The 21,403-nt window shown below is 46.2% G+C and overlaps 1 protein-coding gene across 1 annotated transcript in view; it reads left to right on the forward strand.

Annotated features, from left to right (window-relative positions):
- The window catches only part of LOC112218407 (membrane-associated guanylate kinase, WW and PDZ domain-containing protein 2), a 312,288-nt gene that overhangs the window by 115,717 nt on the left and 175,168 nt on the right, over positions 1 to 21,403 (forward strand). Inside the window, exons 4-5 of the mRNA XM_042302010.1 lie at positions 13,474 to 13,701; positions 17,473 to 17,707. Of these exons, the coding sequence (XP_042157944.1) occupies positions 13,474 to 13,701; positions 17,473 to 17,707 (463 nt within the window). The remainder of the gene's footprint in view (positions 1 to 13,473; positions 13,702 to 17,472; positions 17,708 to 21,403) is intronic.

The raw sequence follows: 21,403 nt of genomic DNA on the forward strand, positions 1-21,403 counted from the left end.
AGATTGGCCATAAGAGACTACATTTACCAGGGGTCCTCAACTGGAGGCATTTTCCCATGAGATTCAGAGGAGAACGCACACTTCCACGAACGATATATCATCGAAGAGATATGTGAAAAACACCTTGAGGATTGATTCTAAACAATGTTTACTATGTTTCAGTTGATATTATGGAGTTAATTTGGAAAAAAGTTCGGCGTTTTGATGACTGAATTTTCATTTTTTTTTTGGTAGCCAAACGTGACGCACCAAACGGAGTGATTTCTCCTAAACAAATAATCTTTCAGGAAAAACGGAACATTTGCTATCTAACTGAGAGTCTCCTCATTGAAAACATCTGAAGTTCTTCAAAGGTAAATGATTTTATTTGAATGCTTTTCTGGTTTTTGTGAAAATGTTGCCTGCTGATGCTAACGCTAAATGCTACGCTAGCTATCAATACTGTTACACAAATGCTTGTTTTGCTATGGTTGAGAAGCATATTTTGAAAATCTGAGATGACAGTGTTAACAAAAGGCTAAGCTTGAGAGCTAGCATATTAATTTCATTTCATTTGCGATTTTCATGAATAGTTAACGTTGTGTTATGCTAATGAGATGCAGGGATAATTACACTCCTGGATACAGGTTTTTTTCGTAGCTAAACGTGATGAACAAAACAGAGCGATTTGTCCTAAACAAATAATATTTTTGGAAAAACTGAACATTTGCTATCTAACTGAGAGTCTCCTCATTGAAAACATCTGAAGTTCTTCAAAGGTAAATGATTTTATTTGAATGCTTTTCTTGTTTTTGTGAAAATGTTGCATGCTGAATGCTATGCTAAATGCTACGCTAGCTATCAATAATCTTACACAAATGCTTTTGCTATGGTTGAAATGTCATGTCTAATCAAGGTGGGTGGAATCGGGCGCAGAGAGCAGATAGCGATATAAAGTTTATTCTCCGGTGAACAAAACAAACACGGTCAACCCAAACACACACAGGGTGAAATTATCCAAACGCAGGATAACAGACTAACCGGAGAATAAGAAACACAATAACACCGAAAGACGAAAATGAATGACAAAATAAACAATCCCGCACAAAACAAGGGTGGGACAACCTACATTATATACAGACACTAATTAACTAAACAACACACAGGTGAAACCAATCAGACAAAACCAACAGATACACGAAAAGGGATCGGTAGTGGCTAGTAGGACGGTGACGACGACCGCCGAGCACCGCCTGAACGGGCAGGAGAGCCAACCTCGGCGGAAGTCGTGACAGTACCCCCCCCTGACGCGCGGCTCCCGCAGCGCGCTGCCACCGTCCTCGAGGACGACCCGGAGGACGAGGTGCTGGGCGATCCGGGTGGAGGCGGTGGAATTCTATCAGGAGAGAAGGGTCCAAAATGTCCCTCACCGGAACCCAGCATCTCTCCTCCGGGCCGTACCCCTCCCAGTCCACGAGGTACTGTAGGCCCCCCACCCGGCCCCTCGATGTCCAGAGGGGGTGGAGGGACATCAGACACCTCACCTTCTTTCAGGGGACCAGCCACCACCAGCCTGAGGAGAGACACATGAAACGAGGGGTTAATACGGTAATACCTAGGAAGTTGTAACCTATAACACACCTCGTTTATTCTCCTCAGGACTTTGAACGGCCCCACACACTGCGGCCCCAGCTTCCAACAAGGCAGGCGGAGAGACAGGTTTCGGGTCGAGAGCCAGACCCTGTCCCCCGGTGCAAACACGGGGGTCTCACTGCGGTGCTGGTCAGCGCTCCTCTTCTGCCGTTCTCCCGCGAACAGCTTTCCAGGTGTCCTTGGAGCGCTGTACCCATTCCTCCACCGCAGGAGCCTCGGTCTGACTCTGATGCCATGGAGCCAGGACCGGCTGCTAACCTAACACACACTCAAAAGGAGACAAGTTAGTAGAGGAGCGGCGTAAGGAGTTCTGGGCTAGTTCGGCCCATGGAACATACCTAGCCCACTCACCAGGCCGGTCCCGACAATAGGACCGCAGAAACCTGCCCACATCCTGGTTAACGCGCTCCACCTGCCCATTACTCTCGAGGTGAAAACCTGAGGTTAAGCTAACCGAGACCCCCAGTCTCTCCATAAACGCCCTCCACACTCTGGACGTGAATTGGGGACCCCGATCAGAGACGATGTCCTCAGGCACCCCATAGTGCCGGAAGACATGGGTAAACAAAGCCTCAGCAGTCTGCAGGGCCGTAGGAAGACTGGGCAACGGAATGAGACGACAGGACTTAGAAAACCGATCCACAACGACCAGGATCGTAGTACTTCCCTGGGACGGGGGAAGGTCGGTAAGAAAATCCACCGATAAATGTGTCCACGGCCGTTGTGGAACGGGGAGGGGTTGTAATTTCCCTCTAGGTAGGTGCCGAGGAGCCTTGCTCTGAGCACACACTGAGCAGGAGGAGACATAAAATCTCACGTCTTTAGCCAGTGTGGGCCACCAGTATCTCCCTCTCAGACTCTGCACTGTCCTCTTGATACCAGGATGACCCGAGGAGGGAAGAGTATGAGCCCACCTAATCAGCTTGTCCCGGACCACCCTCGGCACGTACTTGGTCCCTACTGGACAGTTAGGAGGAGCCGGCTCTGACCGTGAGGCCCTCTCTATCTCAGCATCCACCTCCCATACAACCGGTGCCACGAGACATGACGGTGGAATGATGGGAGTTGGCTCTACTGACCGTTCCTTGGTATCATAGAGGCGAGACAGTGCGTCAGCTTTGGTGTTTTGGGAGCCTGGCCGATATGTGAGGGTAAACTGGAACCTAGTAAAAAACATGGCCCATATAGCCTGACGTGGATTTAGTCTCTTAGCTGCCCGGATGTACTTGAGATTACGATGGTCAGTCCAGATGAGAAAAGGGTATTTAGCCCCCTCAAGCCAATGTCTCCACACCTTCAGAGCCTTGACTACAGCTAACAACTCCCGGTCCCCCACATCATAGTTTCGCTCCGCTGGGCTGAGCTTGCTCGAAAAGAAAGCACACGGACGGAGTTTGGATGGCACGCCCGAGCGTTGGGACAGCACGGTTCCAACCCCAGCCTCGGACGCATCCACCTCCACTATGAACGCTAAAGAGGGGTCCGGATGCACCAACACGGGCGCATTGGTGAACAGCTCCTTCAGACGACTGAAAGCTCTGCCCGCCTCTGCTGACCAGCGCAAGCGCACCGGTCCTCCCTTCAGCAGTGAGGTGATGGGAGCAGCCACCTGACCAAAACCCCGGATAAACCTCCGGTAGTAATTGGCAAACCCTAAAAACCGCTGCACTTCTTTCACCGTGGTCGGAGTCGGCCAATTACGCACGGCTGTAACGCGATCATCCTCCATCACCACCCCTGAGGTGGAAATACGATACCCCAGGAAGGAAACGGACTGTTTGAAAAACTCAAATTTCTCCGCCTTGCAATACAGGTCATGCTCCAGTAGTCGCCCAAGTACCTTACGCACCAGAGACGCATGCTCCGCGCGTGTGGCAGAATAGATCAAGATGTCATCAATGTACACTCCCTGCCCGAGCAGGTCTCAGAGAATCTCATCTACGAAGGATTGGAAAACGTCTGGAGCATTCTTCAACCCATATGGCATGACGCAGTACTCATAATGACCAGAAGTAGTACTAAATGCGGTCTTCCACTCATCTCCTCCCCGGATACGTACCAGATTATACACGCTCCTCAGGTCCAGTTTTGTGAAGAATCGCGCCCCGTGAAATGATTCCATTGCCGTAGCGATGAGAGGTAGTGGGTAACTAAACCCCACTGTGATGGAATTTAGACCTCTATAATCAATACACGGACGCAGACCTCCATCCTTCTTCTTCAAAAAAAAGAAGCTTGAGGAGACTGGTGATATGGAGGGCTGAATGTACCCCTGTCCCAGCGATTCGGAAACATATGTTTCCATCGCAACTGTCTCCTCCTGGGACAATGGATACACGTGACTCCTAGGAAGTGCAGCGTTTTCCAGAAGGTTTATCGCGCAGTCCTCTCGACGATGAGGTGGTAATTGGGTCGCCGTCCGTTTACTGAAGGCGATAGCCAAATCGGCATATTCAGAGGGAATGCGCACGGTGGAAACGTGGTCTGGACTCTCCACCGTAGTCGCACCAACGGCAGCTCCTATACACCTACCTGAACACTCCGCTGACCACCCCTTAAGAGCCCCCTGTCGCCAGAAAATCACTGGGTTGTGTTGAGCTAACCAGGGAACCCCCAACACCACTGGAAACGCAGGTGAATCTATAAGGAACAGGCTAATCTGCTCCTTATGATCACCCTGCGTTACCATGTCCAGCGGCACCGTAGCCTCCCTAATTACTCCTGACCCTAATGGTCGGCTATCTAAGGAGTGCACGGGGAAAGGTCGATCTAACGACACCAGGGGAATCCCTAGCCTTAACGCAAGCCCACGATCCATAAAATTCCCAGCTGCGCCTGAATCGACTAGTGCCTTATGCTGTAGAGAGGGGGAAAACCCAGGGAAAGAAATCAATACAAACACATGACCGACAGGAAGCTCTGAATGAGTTTGGTGCTTACTCACCTGGGGTGATCGAGCAGTGTTCCGCCTGTCCTCCCGACTCCTAGACAAGTTCCTCCAGCACCGGTCGGACGTGTGCCCTCGTCGACCACAACTGGTGCAGGAGGACACTCCTCCTCCGGTCCCCCTTGAAGCCGTACCTCCTAATTCCATAGGGATAGGAACAGGGGGGCTGGTGATTGGAAACGACAGGACCTGATCCGAACGCCCGCGAGCATCCAGCAGGTTGTCGAGACGGATAGCCAGATCGATAAGTCCATCCAGTGTGAATGTGGTGTCCCGACATGCCAGCTCCCTGCGGACGTCCTCACTGAGACTACATCTAAAATGATCAATCAAGGCCCTGTCGTTCCATCCTGCTCCTGCTGCCAAAGTCCTAAACTCTAGGGCAAAATCCTGTATGCTCCTCGTCTCCTGACGCAGGTGAAACAGCCGTTCACCCGCCGCCCGACCGTCGGGTGGATGGTCAAAAACAGCTCGGAATCGGCGGGTGAACTCTGGGTAATTATCCTTAGCCGAGTCCGGACCATTCCACACTGCGTTGGCCCACTCGAGGGCTCGCCCAGTCAAGCAGGAGACGAGGGCGCACACGCTCTCCTCTACAGAGGGAGCAGGACGCACGGTAGCCAGGTATAGTTCCAGCTGAAGGAGGAAAACCTGGCACCCAGCCGCCGATCCGTCAAACTCCCTGAGATGCAGTGCCTTAGACTGCTGTGCCACTCGGGAGTCCAAGATGTAATGTGTTTTGAATTTTGTTCCAGCAATACGGTACATTAAAACTAAATGCAGATTTGTCTAGCTCAGGGGAGACCCTAGGAACTTCAAGAGTTAAATAATCCTGTTAACGGGTTAAGCAACTTCGGTGTCTCTGCTTCAAAAGAAAAGTTTGATACGACGGAAGTTTATAAAGTAGGGCCTTGTAAACAAAAAGGGAGTAATGTAGAGATCTATGGGTCTTTAGCAAATTCCAACCAACCTTTTGATACAGGATGTAGTGAAGAGTACCAAAACTGTCGCATGTTACAAAACTAAGGGCACTGTGGTAATGTCACGTTCGTTGAATGGAAGAGACCAAGGCGCAGCGTTATATGAATACATGTTACTTTTAATAAAGACTTACACTAAACAAACTATACAAAATAACAAAACGAACGTATAATATAAATGTGCATACACAGGCAACTAGACATAGACAATAACCCACGAAATACCCAAAGAAGATTGCTGCCTAAATATGGTTCTCATTCAGAGACAACGATAAACAGCTGCCTCTAATTGAGAACCAATCTAGGCCACCATAGACATACATAAACGTAGGAGGTTCCGGTCTGCGGCCCGTCGTAGGAGGTTCCGGTCTGTAGACAATCGACGGACGCTCTGGACTGGGTACTGTCGCCGAACGCTCTGGACTGGGTACTGTCGCCGGACGCTCTGGACTGGCGAGGCGCACTATAGGCCTGGTGCATGGTGCCGGCACTGGTGGCACTGGGCCGAGTACACGCACTTCAGGGCGAGTGCGGGGAGGAGGAACAGGGCGTACTGGACTGCCAAGGCGCACTATAGGCCTGGTGCGTGGTGCCGGCACTGGTGGTACCGGGCTGGAGACACGCACCTCAGGGCGAGTGCGAGGAGCAGGAACAGGGAGTACTGGACCCTGGAGGCGCACTGGTGGCCTGATGCGTGGTGCCGGCACTGGTGGTACCGAGCTGGAGACACGCACCTAAGGACGTACTGGGCTGTGGAGGCGTACTGGAGGTCTGGAGTGTAGAGCTGACACAACCCTTCCTGGCTGGATGGTTATACTTGCCCTGCAAATGCAGGGCGCTGGCACAGGACGCACAGGGCTGTGCAGACTCACAGTACGCAGAGCCGGCGCAGGATATCCTGGTCCATGGAGGTATACTGGAGACCAGGAGCACTGAGCCGGCACCCTCCTTCCTGGCTGGATGCTCATTCTAGCCCAGGGCCAATGCGAGGAGCTGGAATATAGCACACCGGGCTAGAAATGTGCACTGGAGACACCGTGCGCATCTCTGCATAACACAGTACCTGACCAGTTACACGCTCCCCACGGTAAGCACGAGGAGTTGGCTCAGGTCTCCTACCTGACTTAGCCAATCTCCTCGTGTCCCCCCCCAAAAAAATGTCTTTGGGCTGCCTCTCGGGCTTCCATGCTAGCCATGTACCCTTATATCGTCGCCGTTCCTCCATTCTCCTGTATCCCTCCTCGCACTGTTCCATCGAATCCCAGGCGGGCACTGGCACTCTCTCTGGATCGATCGACCACCGCTTTATCTCCTCCCAGGTTGTTACCCACTCATCCTTCTCCCGGGTCCATTCTTCCCCAAAGCGATGTTCCTCCTTATCATGCTACCCTTATCACGCTGCTTGGTCCTTTTACGGTGGGTTATTCTGTCACGTTCATTTAATGGAGGAGACCAAGGCGCAGCGTTATGTGAATACATGTTACTTTTAATAAAGACTTACACTAAGCAAACTATACAAAATAACAAAATGAACGTGAAGCTATAATATAAATGTGCATACACAGGCAACTAGACATAGACAATTACCCACGAAATACCGAAAGAAGATGGCTGCCTAAATATGGTTCCCAATCAGAGACAACGATAAACAGCTGCCTCAAATTGAGAACCAATCTAAGCAACCATAGACATCAAATGTATATAAATCCAAATTACTACGTATTTATATGCATTAATATGCTCGATTGGAGAACCATCTGAACATGTAGTTAATCTGAAACATTCTTACGAGAGTTTAAAAACATGCATTTCGTTTTCCCCATATTTTTTTATTTTATTTAACCTTTATTTAACCAGGTAGACCAGTTGAACAAGTTCTCATTTACAAATTCTACCTGGAACAAGTTTTAAAATCAGCAAGGGATTCCTGCATATCTATAAAATATGACTGTAGTTTTGACGCAGCCAGATCAACAGTCGGGGCAATGGCATACATAATTGTATCATCCGCATATATATAAAGTTTGCAATTTTTTAACAGACCTATGGTATTTATATAAATAGTTAAGGGAACAGGTCCCAACATTGACCTCTGTAGTACACCTTTATGTACTTCAAGAAATTCTGAGTTTACCCCATCAATCACGATGGCCTGAGTTCTGTCACTAAGATAATCAAAGAGCAGTTGTACATTTACCAAGGATTCAAGAATCTTAGCTAGACAAGGAAGCCTTGAAGTGGGCCATAATTATTAAGATCACTACTGTCCCCGCTCTTAGAGTGGCAGCACAAGAGTTGATTTAAATAGGTCCTGCTAACAATGCTAAATAAAACGTGTGGGTTATTAAGCCAACAATGATGGACTCTGCACGTTAAGCAGACCATGATCCAATTGTTCAGGCCCTATGCATTTCTTGTCTATTGGAAGTCAAGCATCCAGCACTTCTCTTTCTGTAAATAGCCTAAAAGAAAAGATTTTACCAAAATGTCTCGCAAGATTCCCCTTTCAGCATCCAGCCCAATAGCATTGTGAATAGGCATAAAAGTTATTTCAAAGAGATATCCAACTGAAATAAAATGGTGATTTGTATTTTGTATTTACTATCGATCCCCATTAGCTGTTGCAAAGGGAGCTAATGGGGATCGATACGTACAGTACAAAATCCATGTGTACGTGTGTATGCATGTGTCTGTTCCTATGTTTGTGTTGCTTCACAGTCCCCGCTGTTCCATAAGGTGTTTTTTAATCTGTTTTTTTTAAATCAAATGTTACTGCTTTTGCATCAATTACTTGATGTGGAATAGAGTTCCATGTAGTAATGGCTCTATGTAGGACTATGCTCCTCCATCAGTCTGTTTTGGACTTGGGGACTGTGAAGAGACCTCTTGTGGCATGTCTTGTGGGGTATGCATGGGTGTCCGTGTAGTTCAAACAGACAGCCTGGTGCATTCAACACGTCAATACCTCTACAAGTCAATCTCTCCTCCACTTTGAGCTAGGAGAGATTGACATGCATATTATTAATATTAGCTCTCTGTGTACATCCAAGGGCCAGCTGTGCTGCCCTGTTCTGAGCCAATTGCAATTTTTTGTGGTACCCTGACCACATGACTGAACAGTAGTCAAGGTGCGACAAAACTAGGGCCTGTAGGATCTGCGTTGTTGTTGGTGTTTTAAGAATGCAGAGCATCGCTTTATTTTGGACATACTTCTCCCCATTTATTACAAGACCTAGTTGATATTTAGGGTTTAGTGAATGATTTGTCCCAAATAGAATGCTTTTAGTTTTAGACACATTTAGGGCTAACTTATTCCTTGCCACCCACTATGAAACTAACTGCAACTCTTTGTTAAGCTGTAGTAGCTGACGTGTAAAGTGTTGAGTCATCCGCATACATACAATAGACACTCTGGCTTTAATGATGACATTTTTTTTCCCCGTAATGAGGCCAGTGTCTGAATTAATTTATTGTGGCAGATTGGAGGAAGTAGAACCCTTCAGGGATTTGACAGTTGTCTAGAATTTTGCCAGGTTCCCATTACAATCTGAAAGTTTGGTTACATAATATTCAGATTTAACCTTTCAGATTTAACCTTTCTGTTCACTGAAGTTTTTAAAGGCTTCAGTTTGTGTATTCTCAAATCTCTAACACAAACAACTAGTGACTGGGTTTGGGCGAAAACACATGAAGAAACATATTTATTTTGTGTATTCAATAAAATATGATTAATCAGAGCTGACTTTGAAGGATCTCTCGGGCTGGGCTATGTAGGCTTAGTCACCTGGGTTAAGTTTAGATCAGTAGACATGTTTTTTAGATTGTCTAAAGCCTGTGTTCAGGTCACCCAGGATAACTTCTTATTTAGTCAATTAAGACAAACCAGTTAACTCCTTGAGTACACAAGGATTAGCTGAGGGAGGATGGTATAGACCCCTATAACAGCTATGTATACATTCTTCCCCAGACAAAGGCTTAAAGATAGCAGCTCACATTCTTCGGCAAGGGAAGTGGATTCCAGTAAAGAGACAGATCATTATTTTTATAAAAATGTCCACTCCACTACCTCTACCCGATAGGCCTCAATATTAATATCGGAGTCCAGAATGTCCCCAGAGATCTACGTTTCAGTCAATACCAGGATTTCTGGATTTGTCTGCATAGCCCAGATCTTGATGCAATCCAGTTTAGGAAGTAAGCTCCTAATGTTCAGATGCATCTACCCAAGTCCTTTACATTTAAAAAAAAAAGTCATATGGAAACTCACAGGCTACATTCAATAGCTGGTTGCAGGCCATGTCTGATGGTTGATATGGATATAGTGGTATGGTTATAAGATTGCACATTTGGTATATCCCTATTTGTAATGAGGAAGGAGAAGAAATTGGAATTACTTTTTCAAGGTTTGCACCATAGGACCTGAGGCCGCAGCCAACGTCAATATGAGGAATTCTCAAAGTAACCAATGATGGAATGTTATAAACTGACTTACACAGGCTTTGGTTGCTTTCCTGCAAGCTCACTTCATGATTTGAAAACCGTGAGGATATTAATGTTTTTGGAATTACCATATGAACTAAAAGCACTGGGTGAGCATGCCACAGTGGGCTCCTCTTTTGAGCTAACAATAGTAGATCTAAGAGTGGTGTAATGAACACGATGGGAGACAGAGAGCTGGTTTCAAGCGCAGGGCACAGCAGGTGTTTATTTGCAAAGTACCACAGGAGGAGGCAGGTAGCTGGGTCCAGGGGCAGGCAGAAGGTCATACACAGGGGGTCCAAAAAGGCAACAGTACAGGTAGGGAAAAGGCTAGTAACATTGTCCGGGAGATCAGGCAATAGGTTGAGAACAGTAAATCTGATAGGCTAAGGTACAGGCAGGGAATAGGGAAAAGGCATCGTTAGTGAGGCAGGGAAAAAGTATCATACACGGGGGAATTAAATTACGGAAAACACAGCGCTCCGAAATAGAACTGTGTCACAAAGCAAACAATACCTCACAGTGATGGGGTGCAAAGAACTGAACTAAATAGTGTGTGATAATGACATACAGGTGTGTGCTCAGAATTCAGGTGATTGGGATCTGGAGAGTGAGCTGCATTCAGGGGATCTATGTGTTTGAGAGTGTGAGCTGGAAAGTGGGCTGGAAAGTGACCTGTGTTCAGGGGATCTACGTGTTTGAGAGTGTGAGTTGGAAGCAGACATTACAACTAGAGTTCAAACGAATGGGTAGAAAATTACAACACCCCTGATAGTATAGACAACACTACGCCGATAACGCTTAGAGGATGGGCGGTATTACCTGAGCGGGGCTCGGTCGGTCTCAGTTAATATCTTAAAGCAGCCTTGAAATGTGTAGTTCTAAACTTAGGGTAAGAGCTGGTTAGGGAATAAGTGGCAATAAGGAATATGTTGGACACTCCACCACTACACTGCTTAAACCTATCCAGATCCCTCATATCTGTAAACATTAGGGATATGTACAGTTGAAGTCGGAAGTTTACATACACTTAGGTTGGAGTCATTAAAACTAGTTTTTCAACCACTCCACAAATTTCTTGTAAACAAAGTATAGTTTTAGCAAGTCAGTTAGGACATCTACTTTGTGCATGACTGTTACGGTTTTCTTGCGGTGAAGGAGAGGAGGACCAAAATGCAGCGTGGTAATTTTGATTCATGTTTAATAAACGAATAAACACAAACAATACAAAAACCGTGAAAACCTAAACAGCCTATCTGGTGCAAACAAACACAGAGACAGGAACAATCACCCACGAAACACCTAAAGAATATGGCTGCCTAAATATGGTTCCCAATCAGAGACAACGATAAACACCTGCCTCTGATTGAAAACCACTTCGGGCAACCGTAGACTTTTCTAGATAACCCCACTATACCACAACCCCAAGACAAAACACACCACATAATTAACCCATGTCACACCCTGGCCTAACCAAAATAATGAAGAAAACACAAAATACTAAGACCAGGGTGTGACAATGACACAAGTATTTTTTCCAACAATTGTTTACAGACAGATTATTTCACTTATAATTCACTGTATCACAATGCCAGTGGGTCAGAAGTTGCATACACAAAGTTGACTGTGCCTTTAAACAGCTTGGAAAATTCCAGAAAATGTCATGGCTTTAGAAGCTTCTGATATAAACATTTTGAGTAATTTGGAGGTGTACCTGTGGATGTATTTCAAGACCTACCTTCAAACTCAGTGCTTCTTTGCTTGACATAACGGAAAATCAAGAGAAATCAGCCAAGACCTCAGACAAATAAAGGTGTAGACTTCTACAAGTCTGGTTCATCATTGGGAGCAATTTCCAAACACTTGAAGGTACCATGTTCATCTGTACAAACAATAGTACAAACACCATGGGACCATGCAGCTGTCATACCAATCAGGATGGAGACGCATTCGGTCTCCTAGAGATGAACGTACTTGGTGCAAAAAGTGCAAAACAATCCCAGAACAACAGCAAAGGACCTTGTGAAGATGCTAGATGAAACAGGTACAAATGCATCTATATCCACAGTAAAACGAGTCCTATATGGATATAACCTGAAAGGCCACTCAGCAAGGAAGAAGCCACTGCTCCAAAACCGTCATTAAAAAAGACAGACTACAGTTTGCAACTGCATATGGGGACAAGATCGTACTTTTTTGGTGAAATGTCCTCTGGTCTGATGAAACAAAAATAGAACTCTTTGGCCATAATGACCATCATTATGTTTGGAGGAAAAAGGGGGAGTCTTGCATGCCAAAGAACACCATCCCAACTGTGAAGCACAGGAGTGGCAGCATTATATTGTGGGGGTGCTTCGCTGCAGGAAGGACTGGTGCACTTCACAAAATTGATGGCAATCATGAGGAAAGGAAAATTATGTGGATATATTGAAGCATCATATCAAGACATCAGTCAGGAAGTTAAAGCTTGGTCGCAAATGGGTCTTCCAAATGCACATTGACACCAAGCATACTTCCAAAGTTGTGGCAAAATGGCTCAAGGACAACAAAGTCAAAGTATTGGAGTGGTCATCACAAAGATCTCAATCGTGTAAATTTTTTTGTGGGCAGATCTGAAAATGTGTGTGTGAGCAAGGAGGCCTACAAACGTGACTCAGTTACACCAGCTCTGTTAGGAGGAATGGGCCAAAATTCACCCAACTTATCGTGGGAAGCTTGTGGAAGGATACCCAAAACGTTTGAACCAAGTTAAACAATTTAAAGGCGATGCTACCAAATACTAATTGAGTGTATTTAAACTTCTGACCCACTGGGAATGTGATGAAAGAAATTAAAGCTTAAATAAATCCTTCTCTCTGCTTTTATTCTGACATTTCACATTCTTAAAATAAAGTGGTGATCCTAGCTGACCTAAGACAGGGCATTTCTACTAGGATTAAATGTCAGGAATTTAAATGTATTTGGCTAAGTTGTATGTAAACTTTCGATTTCAACTGTATATATGAAGGGATGTGTGAAGATTTATCTTATACCCACAGCATTTGATGAGTGTGAGTGAGCGTGTTTGTTTGCATGTGTGTAGTGTACATGCAAACACATTCTTTGTGTGGTAGCTGTATCTGATTATGTTCCACTGTTGCAGGAATGTGTGAGTGAATACGTGCTTGTCTAAGAATGTGTATTTGTTTCTCTCTCTTTCTCTTTGTTTGTGTGTGAGAATGTTTGTATGTGTGGGTCTCTCTTTCAAATAATTTAAATGGGGCTTTATTGGCATGGGAAATCTTTCTCTCTACTGTGCCTTGAGGAAGGTAACTTGCTGTAGAAATTATTGTTAATAAATAATGGATTGGATCAGTGGAGCAATGCAGTTTGTGGCAACCTTTGTGCCGCTGGCCTGCACTTCACTCAGTTGTGCATTCATTTTCCCTTCTCCAGAGAACTTATACGGCACTCCCAAGCCCCCAGCCGAGCCCAGTCCGGCGGCCCCTCCACTGAATGTGAGTGAGGTGCTGCTTCCCGGAGCCCGGCCCAGCATCCAGGGCAAGAGGAAGAGGAACCAGTCGGTCAGAAACATGCAGCAGCAAGCCAGCCTGGAGACGCCCGAGGAAGAGGAGGAAAGCAGCCCCCCCGTGGTCAATGGGAACGGGGTGGCCATCACACCAGGTGAGCGGGCGTGCAGTGTTGGTGTGTGTATGGGGGAGGGGAGCGGGGAGAAGTTGTGTGTGGCCCTGCGCAGGATCACTGTCTGTATGGAATAATGTCTCTAGCCCTTTCAAATTTTACCGGGATAAATAACTGCGAGAAACCGCTATATTATAACCAATGATTTATATGAACAGCATGACATTAAATGATATATGCAGTAGCTAAATCTGGCCTCTCACGGCCTTGTCTGCTCTGCTATTATAAGGGCATAGGGCGAGACCCATGTGCAGACACAGGAGGCAGATGGTTGAGCTCCAATATTTATTATAACAAGGGGTATGCAAAAGGCAGGTAAGGTACAGACGAGAGTTCATAAACCAGGTCAGGGTCCAAACAGTACAGGGCGTTAGACAGTCTCGAGGTCAGGACAGGCAGGGGTTCAGTAACCAGGTCCGAGGTCAAACAGTAAAGGGCGTTAGGCAGGCTCGAGGTCAGGGCAGGAAGAATGGTCAGGCTGGCGGATTCGGTGTCAGGACAGGCAAGGGTCAAAACCAGGAGGACTAGGAAAAATAGGAGCTAGGAGAAATGATGAGCGACACTTGGAGGGGGTGGCGACAAACACAAGGACAGGTGAAACAGATCAGGTCATGACAGCTATCAGCATTATCAATCATTAACACTTAGTGTGTGTCTGAGTGTGTGCGCTGTCGTATTTACTATATATTGTTTATGCATATTGTTTGTTCTGAAACTGTACACGCAACCTTGAAATGCTCCCGGGTGGTGCAGCGGTCATCTCAGTGCTAGAGGTATCACTACGGACCCTGGTTTTATTCCAGGCTGTATCACAACAGGCCGTGATTAGGAGTTGCATAGGGCGGTGCGCAATTGGCCCAGCGTCATCTGGGTTAGTGTTTGACCGGGGTAGGCCGTCATTGTGAATAAGAATTTGTTCTTAACTGACTTGCTTTGTTTACTATAAATAAATAACATGCAGTTAGTTGGCCTACGGGAACAAAACTTGGCTTCAATTTTTGAGCTACAGGTTGGTATTGTAGGCCAGGAAATGTTGGCTGTGGAGCAGAGCTTCACTAAAACAAATGCCACTGAGGCAGAATGGGGGGGAGAGTTGGCAGAAACATGTCCTAGAACGGTGCAGTCTTACCTCAAGCCGACGCATCACTGGATGAAATTAGCAGAAATTACTGCGAGCAAATGGGTTCTCCTACCATGCCATTGCAAACAGCAAAGTGCTACACACAATATCTACCATATCAGCCAGACTGTTCCACCACATGCTGTGCAATGTGTGCAAACACACACATGCCTGTGTGTGTACAAGCACATGTACATACACACACATGCACAGGGGCACACAAACGCAGAGTCACAGCCAAGCCAACACAGGGCCTATGTCCCTCAGGAGAGAGATGGAAAGAGAGAGAGAAATAGGAAGAGGGCATAGCAGCAGCACCACCTGATAAATTGCAATAAAAATAATTACTGTGTATATATATATATATATATATACATACACACACACACACACACACACACACACACACACACACACACACACATATACACATACACTAAATAAATACTCGTCAGCAACCCCACCCCAAATCATCTTCCCGCGGCCAGGAGACGAGAAGAATAAAAAGGAGTGTCGGAAAATGAGAGATATATAGAGAGACAGATGAAGACTTCAGGGGTCAAAGAATGAATGAGTCAGAGAGAGGTGGAGGAGGGGCTGAAAGAAGGGGCGCAACCGAGGAGGGAGATAGAGAGCGAGGCAGATGGAGAGATGGATAAAGAGACAGAGACAGGGGGAGAGAAAGGGAGAGGGATAGATGAAGAGAGCTGTGTAAGTATTAATGGAAACCAGGACAGAGAGCAGTAGAGGGTCCACACATCCAGGCTATATCACAACCGGCTGTGATTGGGAGTCCCATAGGGCGGCTCACAATTGGCCCAGCGTTTTGCCGGTGTAGGCCGCCATTGTAAATAAGAATTTGTTCTTAACGGACTTGCCTAGTTAAATAAAGGTTTAATAAACATTTTGAAAATGGAATTCAAAGAGGGAGAATATTGAGAGCAAAAGTAATGGAGAGAAGAGAAAAGAAATGAGTGGCACAGAGGGATGGAGAAATAGGTCCAGAGCCAGAATGAGACTAAGGACAGAGATAAATCAAAGCAAATGTGGTTGTGACAGTCCCCTGCACTCTTAGAAAGGGATTATTTGGCTGTCCTAATAAGAGAACCCTTTGAAGAACCATTTTGGGTTTAATTTAAAACCCTTTCTACAGAGGGTTCCACATGGAACCCAAAAGGGATCTCCTATGGGGACAACCGTATTACCCTCTTGGGTGTGTGTGTGTGGTAAGAAAAGACACCTATGGGACAGAAATCTAGTGGGATCTACTATTGATTGGCTATGAGTGTGAACCCAGTGTAGAAAGAGAAACAATACTTGAGGAACAACACATACAGGGATACGCATACACAGACGTATTTTCAGTTGAAGGCAAGGACAAACTATCGAGACACTGACAGCCCATCCTGTAGTTTCCTTTACAGATTTAGGATCAGCTTCCCCTCCCCCATTAGTGGGGTAAATGCAAAACGGAACCTAGATCAGCGTATATGGGAAAATTCACCCTATGCCCCATACACCCGGTCTTTGAAGCAAAGTTTTCACTCCTACCTGTTAGCAGTTGATGTTATTCTTCAATAACACAAACCCCAAAACAAATCAGGGGGAGAAAAATGTGTTTATTCAGAGAGGACAAATCATAGATGTTATGCTGGGAGGTAAATGTTCATTCCCCCTGTCCTCAGCTTTTCACCCCCGGACAAAGGAACAGGATGCCATTTATAACCCTCCATCATAGCCTGGGGTTGACCAATCCGATGTCCTTGCAGTACCACTGGGCCAATGGCTAAAAAACAAGTACCCTGCTCCGGACTCAATGTACAGAACGTAGCACACGTAGCTCTGAATTCAGGAGTGACATTGCACACATTCTAAACAGCTGTTTAACTGAAACCGAACTCCTATTTACAATTCCCTATTGACCAATAGTACTCTAGTTTTAAGTCCTCTTGTCCTCTGCGTTGTGTATTTATCTTCAAAATATTCTTATATACCGAACAGCATATTCATAAAGTGGGCTACAGTTTTCTCTAACCCAATGTGAATACATGGATGTTAGAAGGTCTTTGTAGAGCTCTAGTGGAGAACACTAACAGGAACATCATAGCGTGTGTTTAAAGACAGGTAATGTATTCTGTGTGTTCGTGTATCCCTAATCTGCTCGGTGGGACACTTAAGAGTGTGAAAGAGTCTTTGGACCACTAGAGCTGTGTTCTTCTTTGCTCAGCATTAATCCATAGGGAAGTGTTTTTCTCTAGAGGGCTCTCTATCCTCCACGAAGGGGCCATTTTCAGAGTTGAGATCGTTCATCAATGCATACCTGCCTGACTATATTAGACACCTGCCAAATCTCACAACACATGGAGAGATGTTTAGCATCAACTAACCACATTGTATGACATAGCAATCTGATGCCCTACTGCACAGTTGATGACGTAGCGCACAACCATTGGTTGATGCAATGCAATGTTCGCAATGCAGTCAGCCAGGAACGCCACCAATGTCAATGCAGATCTCTGAAGTCAGCAGATCAAGTCAAAATCAGCCCAAAGGGACTATAGGGACTGAGGTGTATGAGAAAAGACCATACTGTATGAACCGTCTGGATTTGTTTCTCGCTATGTTTTCTACAGAGACAAGCGAGCATGAGGACAAGAGCACAGATGGGTCGGGGGAGGTTTCTGTGGTGGAGGCCCCGACACTGCCCTCTCCTGCCACTGAGCCCCCCACAGAGGGAGAGGAGCCCCCTGAGGGGGACTCCCCCAAATCACCCCCCAAACTCCCCGAGGGGGATGAGGAGGAACTGGGACCCCTGCCTGACAACTGGGAGATGGCCTACACAGAGAAAGGAGAGGTCTACTTCATAGAGTAAGTGTGTGTTTATGTGGGGGGACGGTGACGCACGCATGCACACACACTAGCAATGGTCATCAAAATAGTTAAACTTTTTTAACAGCAATTCTAATAAAACAGTTGGACAATGGATTTTTGAATGTTACAAATACATCAGGTGTTCACTGAATTATAGCACATAAAACATTTTACTGGGTAAATAATGAATGGAGTCAGGAAATTTGGTGGGAATTCAGGTATTGAAATTTCAGGTTTTTTCTTAGTGGTGGTGGCTGCATCATGCATAGCATTTTATTCAGCACAATAAGTACATGTCTTTGCCACATTTTTTGCAGTATTAATTTAGTGCCTTATTGCAAACAGAATGCATGTTTTGGAATATTTTCATTCGGTACAGGCTTCCTTCTTTACACAGTAATTTATGTTAGTATTGTGGAGTAACTACAATGTTGATGATCCATCCTCAGTTCTCTCTTATCACAGTTTTAAAATCACCATTGGCCTCATGGTGAAATCCCTGAGCGGTTTCCTTATTTTCTGGCAAAGTAGTGAGGAAGGGTGCCTGTATCTTTATCGATACTGTTTGTATTGATACACCGTCCAAAGTGTAATTAATAACTGCACAATGCTCTAAGGGATATTACATCTACTGAATTATTTTTTTACCATCTACTAATAGGTGCCCTTCTTTGTGAACCATTGGAAAACCACCCTGGTCTTTGTGGTTGAATATGTGCTTGAAATTCACAGCTCGGCTGAGGGGCCTTAAAGATAATTGTATTGGAGATAAGGTAGTAATTCAAAAAATATTATTGCACACAGAGTGAGTCCATACCACTTATTATGTGACAGCACATTTTTACTCCTGAACTTAGTGTATTTGGAATGTATTCAGATCCCTCGACTTTCAGCACTCCCTTTAAGCACTCTTAAAGGGAGTGCTCCTAATCTCAGCTTGTTGCCTGTATAAAAGTCACCTGTCCACAGAAGCAATCAATCAGATTCCAAACTCTCCACCATGGCCAAGACCAAAGAGCTCTCCAAGGATGTCAGGGACAAGATTGTAGACCTACACAAGGCTGGAATGGGCTACAAGACAAGCAGCTTGGTGAGAAGGTGACAACAGTTGGTGTGATTATTCGCAAATGGAAGAGACACAAAATAACTGTCAATCTCCCTCAGCCTGGGGCTCCATGCAAGATCTCACCTCATGGAGTTGTGAGGAATCAGCCCAGAACTACATGGGAGGATCTTGTCAATGATCTCAAGGCAGCTGGGACCACAGTCACCAAGAAACAATTGGTAACACACTACGCCGTGAAGGACTTAAATCCTGCAGTGCCCGCAAGGTCCCCCTGCTCAAGAAAGCACATATACATGTCCGTCTGAAGTTTGCCAATGAACATCTGAATGATTCAGAGGACAACTGGCTGAAAGTGTTGTGGTCCGATGAGACCAAAATGTAGCTCTGGCATCAACTCAACTCACCGTGTTTGGAGGAGGAGGAATGCTGCATATGACCCCAAGAACACCATCCCCTCCGTCAAACATGGAGGTGGAAACATTATGCTTTCGGGGTGTTTTTCTGCTAAGGGGACAGGACAACTTCACGGCATCAAAGGGACGATGGACGGGGTCAAATCTTGGGTGAGAACCTCCTTCCCTCAGCCAGGGCATTGAAAAGGGGTCGTGGATGGGTATTCCAGCATGACAATGACCCAAAACACATGGCCAAGGCAACAAAGGAGTGGCTCAAGAAGAAGCACATTAAATTAAGCTCCTGGAGTGGCCTAGCCAGTCTCCAGACTTTAATCCCATAGAAAATCTGTGGAGGGAGCTGAAGGTTTGAGTTGCCAAACGTCAGCCTCGAAACCTTAATGACTTGGAGAAAATCTGCAAAGAGGAGTGGGACAAAATCCCTCCTGAGATGTGTGCAAACCTGGTGGCCAACTACATGAAACATCTGACCTCTGATTGCCAACAAGGGTTTTGTCACCAAGTACTAAGTCATGTTTTGCAGAGTGGTCAAATACTTATTTCCCTGCAAATCAATTTATAACATTTTTGACATGCATTTTTCTGGATTTTGTTGTTATTCTGTCTCTCACTGTTCAAATAAACCTACCATTAAAATTTTAGACAGATCATTTCTTTGTCAGTGGGCAAATTGTACAAAATCAGCAGGGGATCAAATACTTTCTCTCTCACTGTATGAGGTCAAATGGTTGACAGTGCATGTCAGAGAAAAAAACCAAGCCATGAGGTCGAAGGATTGTGCTCCGAGGCAGGATTGTGTCAAGGCACAGATCTGGGGAAGGGTACTAAAAAATGTCTGCAGCATTGAAGGTCCCCAAGAACACAGTGACCTCCATCATTCTTAAAATTTGAAGACGTTTGGAACCACTAATACTCTTCCCAGAGCTGGCCGCCCAGCCAAACTGAGCAATCAGGCGAGAAGAACCTTGGTCAGGGAGGTGACCAAGAACCAGATAGTCACTCTGAAAGAGCTCTGGATTTCCTCTGTGGAGATGGGAGAACATTCCAGAAGGACAACCATCTCTGAGGCACTCCACCTATCAGGCCTTGTAACAGCTTTCTTCCGTTGAAGGAGAGTCAGACCAAAATGCAGCGTGGTTAAATCGATACATGTTTAATAGAAGAATAAACACGATAAATACAAAAAACAATAAACGTACGTGAAAACCGAAACAGCCTAAACTGGTGCAATAACACAGACATAGGAACAATCACCCACAAACACACAGTGAAACCCGGGCTACCTAAATATGGTTCCCAATCAGAGACAATGATAATCACCTGACTCTGATTGTGAACCGCCGAAGGGCAGCCATAGACTTTACTAGACAACCCTACTCAGCCACAATCCCGAAACCTACTAAAACCCCACTACAAAAACACAACACAAAATAAACCCATGTCACACCCTGGCCTGACCAAATAAATATATAAACACAAAATACTAAGACCAGGGCGTGACAGAACCCCCCCCCAAGGTGCGGACTCTCCCGGCCACACACTAAAACCCATAGGGGAGGGTCCGGGTGGGCGTCTGTCCACGGTGGCAGCTCTGGCTCGGGACGTGGACCCCACTCCAACCAAGTCTTAGTCCCCCTGTAAACGCGTCCTTTGATTGGCGACCCTCGCCGCCGACCTTGGCCTAATAACCCTCACCAAGGACCCCACTGGACTGAGGGGCAGCTCGGGACTGAGGTAGAAGCTTGGGACTGAGGGGAAGCTTGGGACTGAGGGGAAGCTTGGGACTGAGGGGAAGCTTGGGACTGAGGGGAAGCTTGGGACTGAGGGGAAGCTCGGGACTGAGGGGAAGCTCGGGACTGAGGGGAAGCTCGGGACTGAGGGGAAGCTCGGGACTGAGAGGATGCCTAGTACCGAGAGGAAGCACAGTATTGAGAGGAAACTCAGGCAGGTAGTAGGCTCTGGCAGATCCTGGCTAGCTGGTGGTTCTGGCAGATCCTGGCTGACTGGAGGATCCTGGCTGACTGGCGGATCCTGGCTGACTGGCGGATCTGGAAGATCATGGCTGACTGGCGGATCCTGGCTGAATGGTGGATCCTGGCTTAATGGCGGATCTGGAAGATCCTGACCGACTTGGCGGATCCTGGCTGACTGGCAGATCTGGAAGATCCTGGCTGACTGGCGGCTCTAGCTGCTCCATGCAGACAGGCAGCTCCA

The sequence above is a fragment of the Oncorhynchus tshawytscha genome, linkage group LG19 (assembly GCF_018296145.1).
Source record: "Oncorhynchus tshawytscha isolate Ot180627B linkage group LG19, Otsh_v2.0, whole genome shotgun sequence".
NCBI classification, from domain to species: domain Eukaryota; kingdom Metazoa; phylum Chordata; class Actinopteri; order Salmoniformes; family Salmonidae; genus Oncorhynchus; species Oncorhynchus tshawytscha.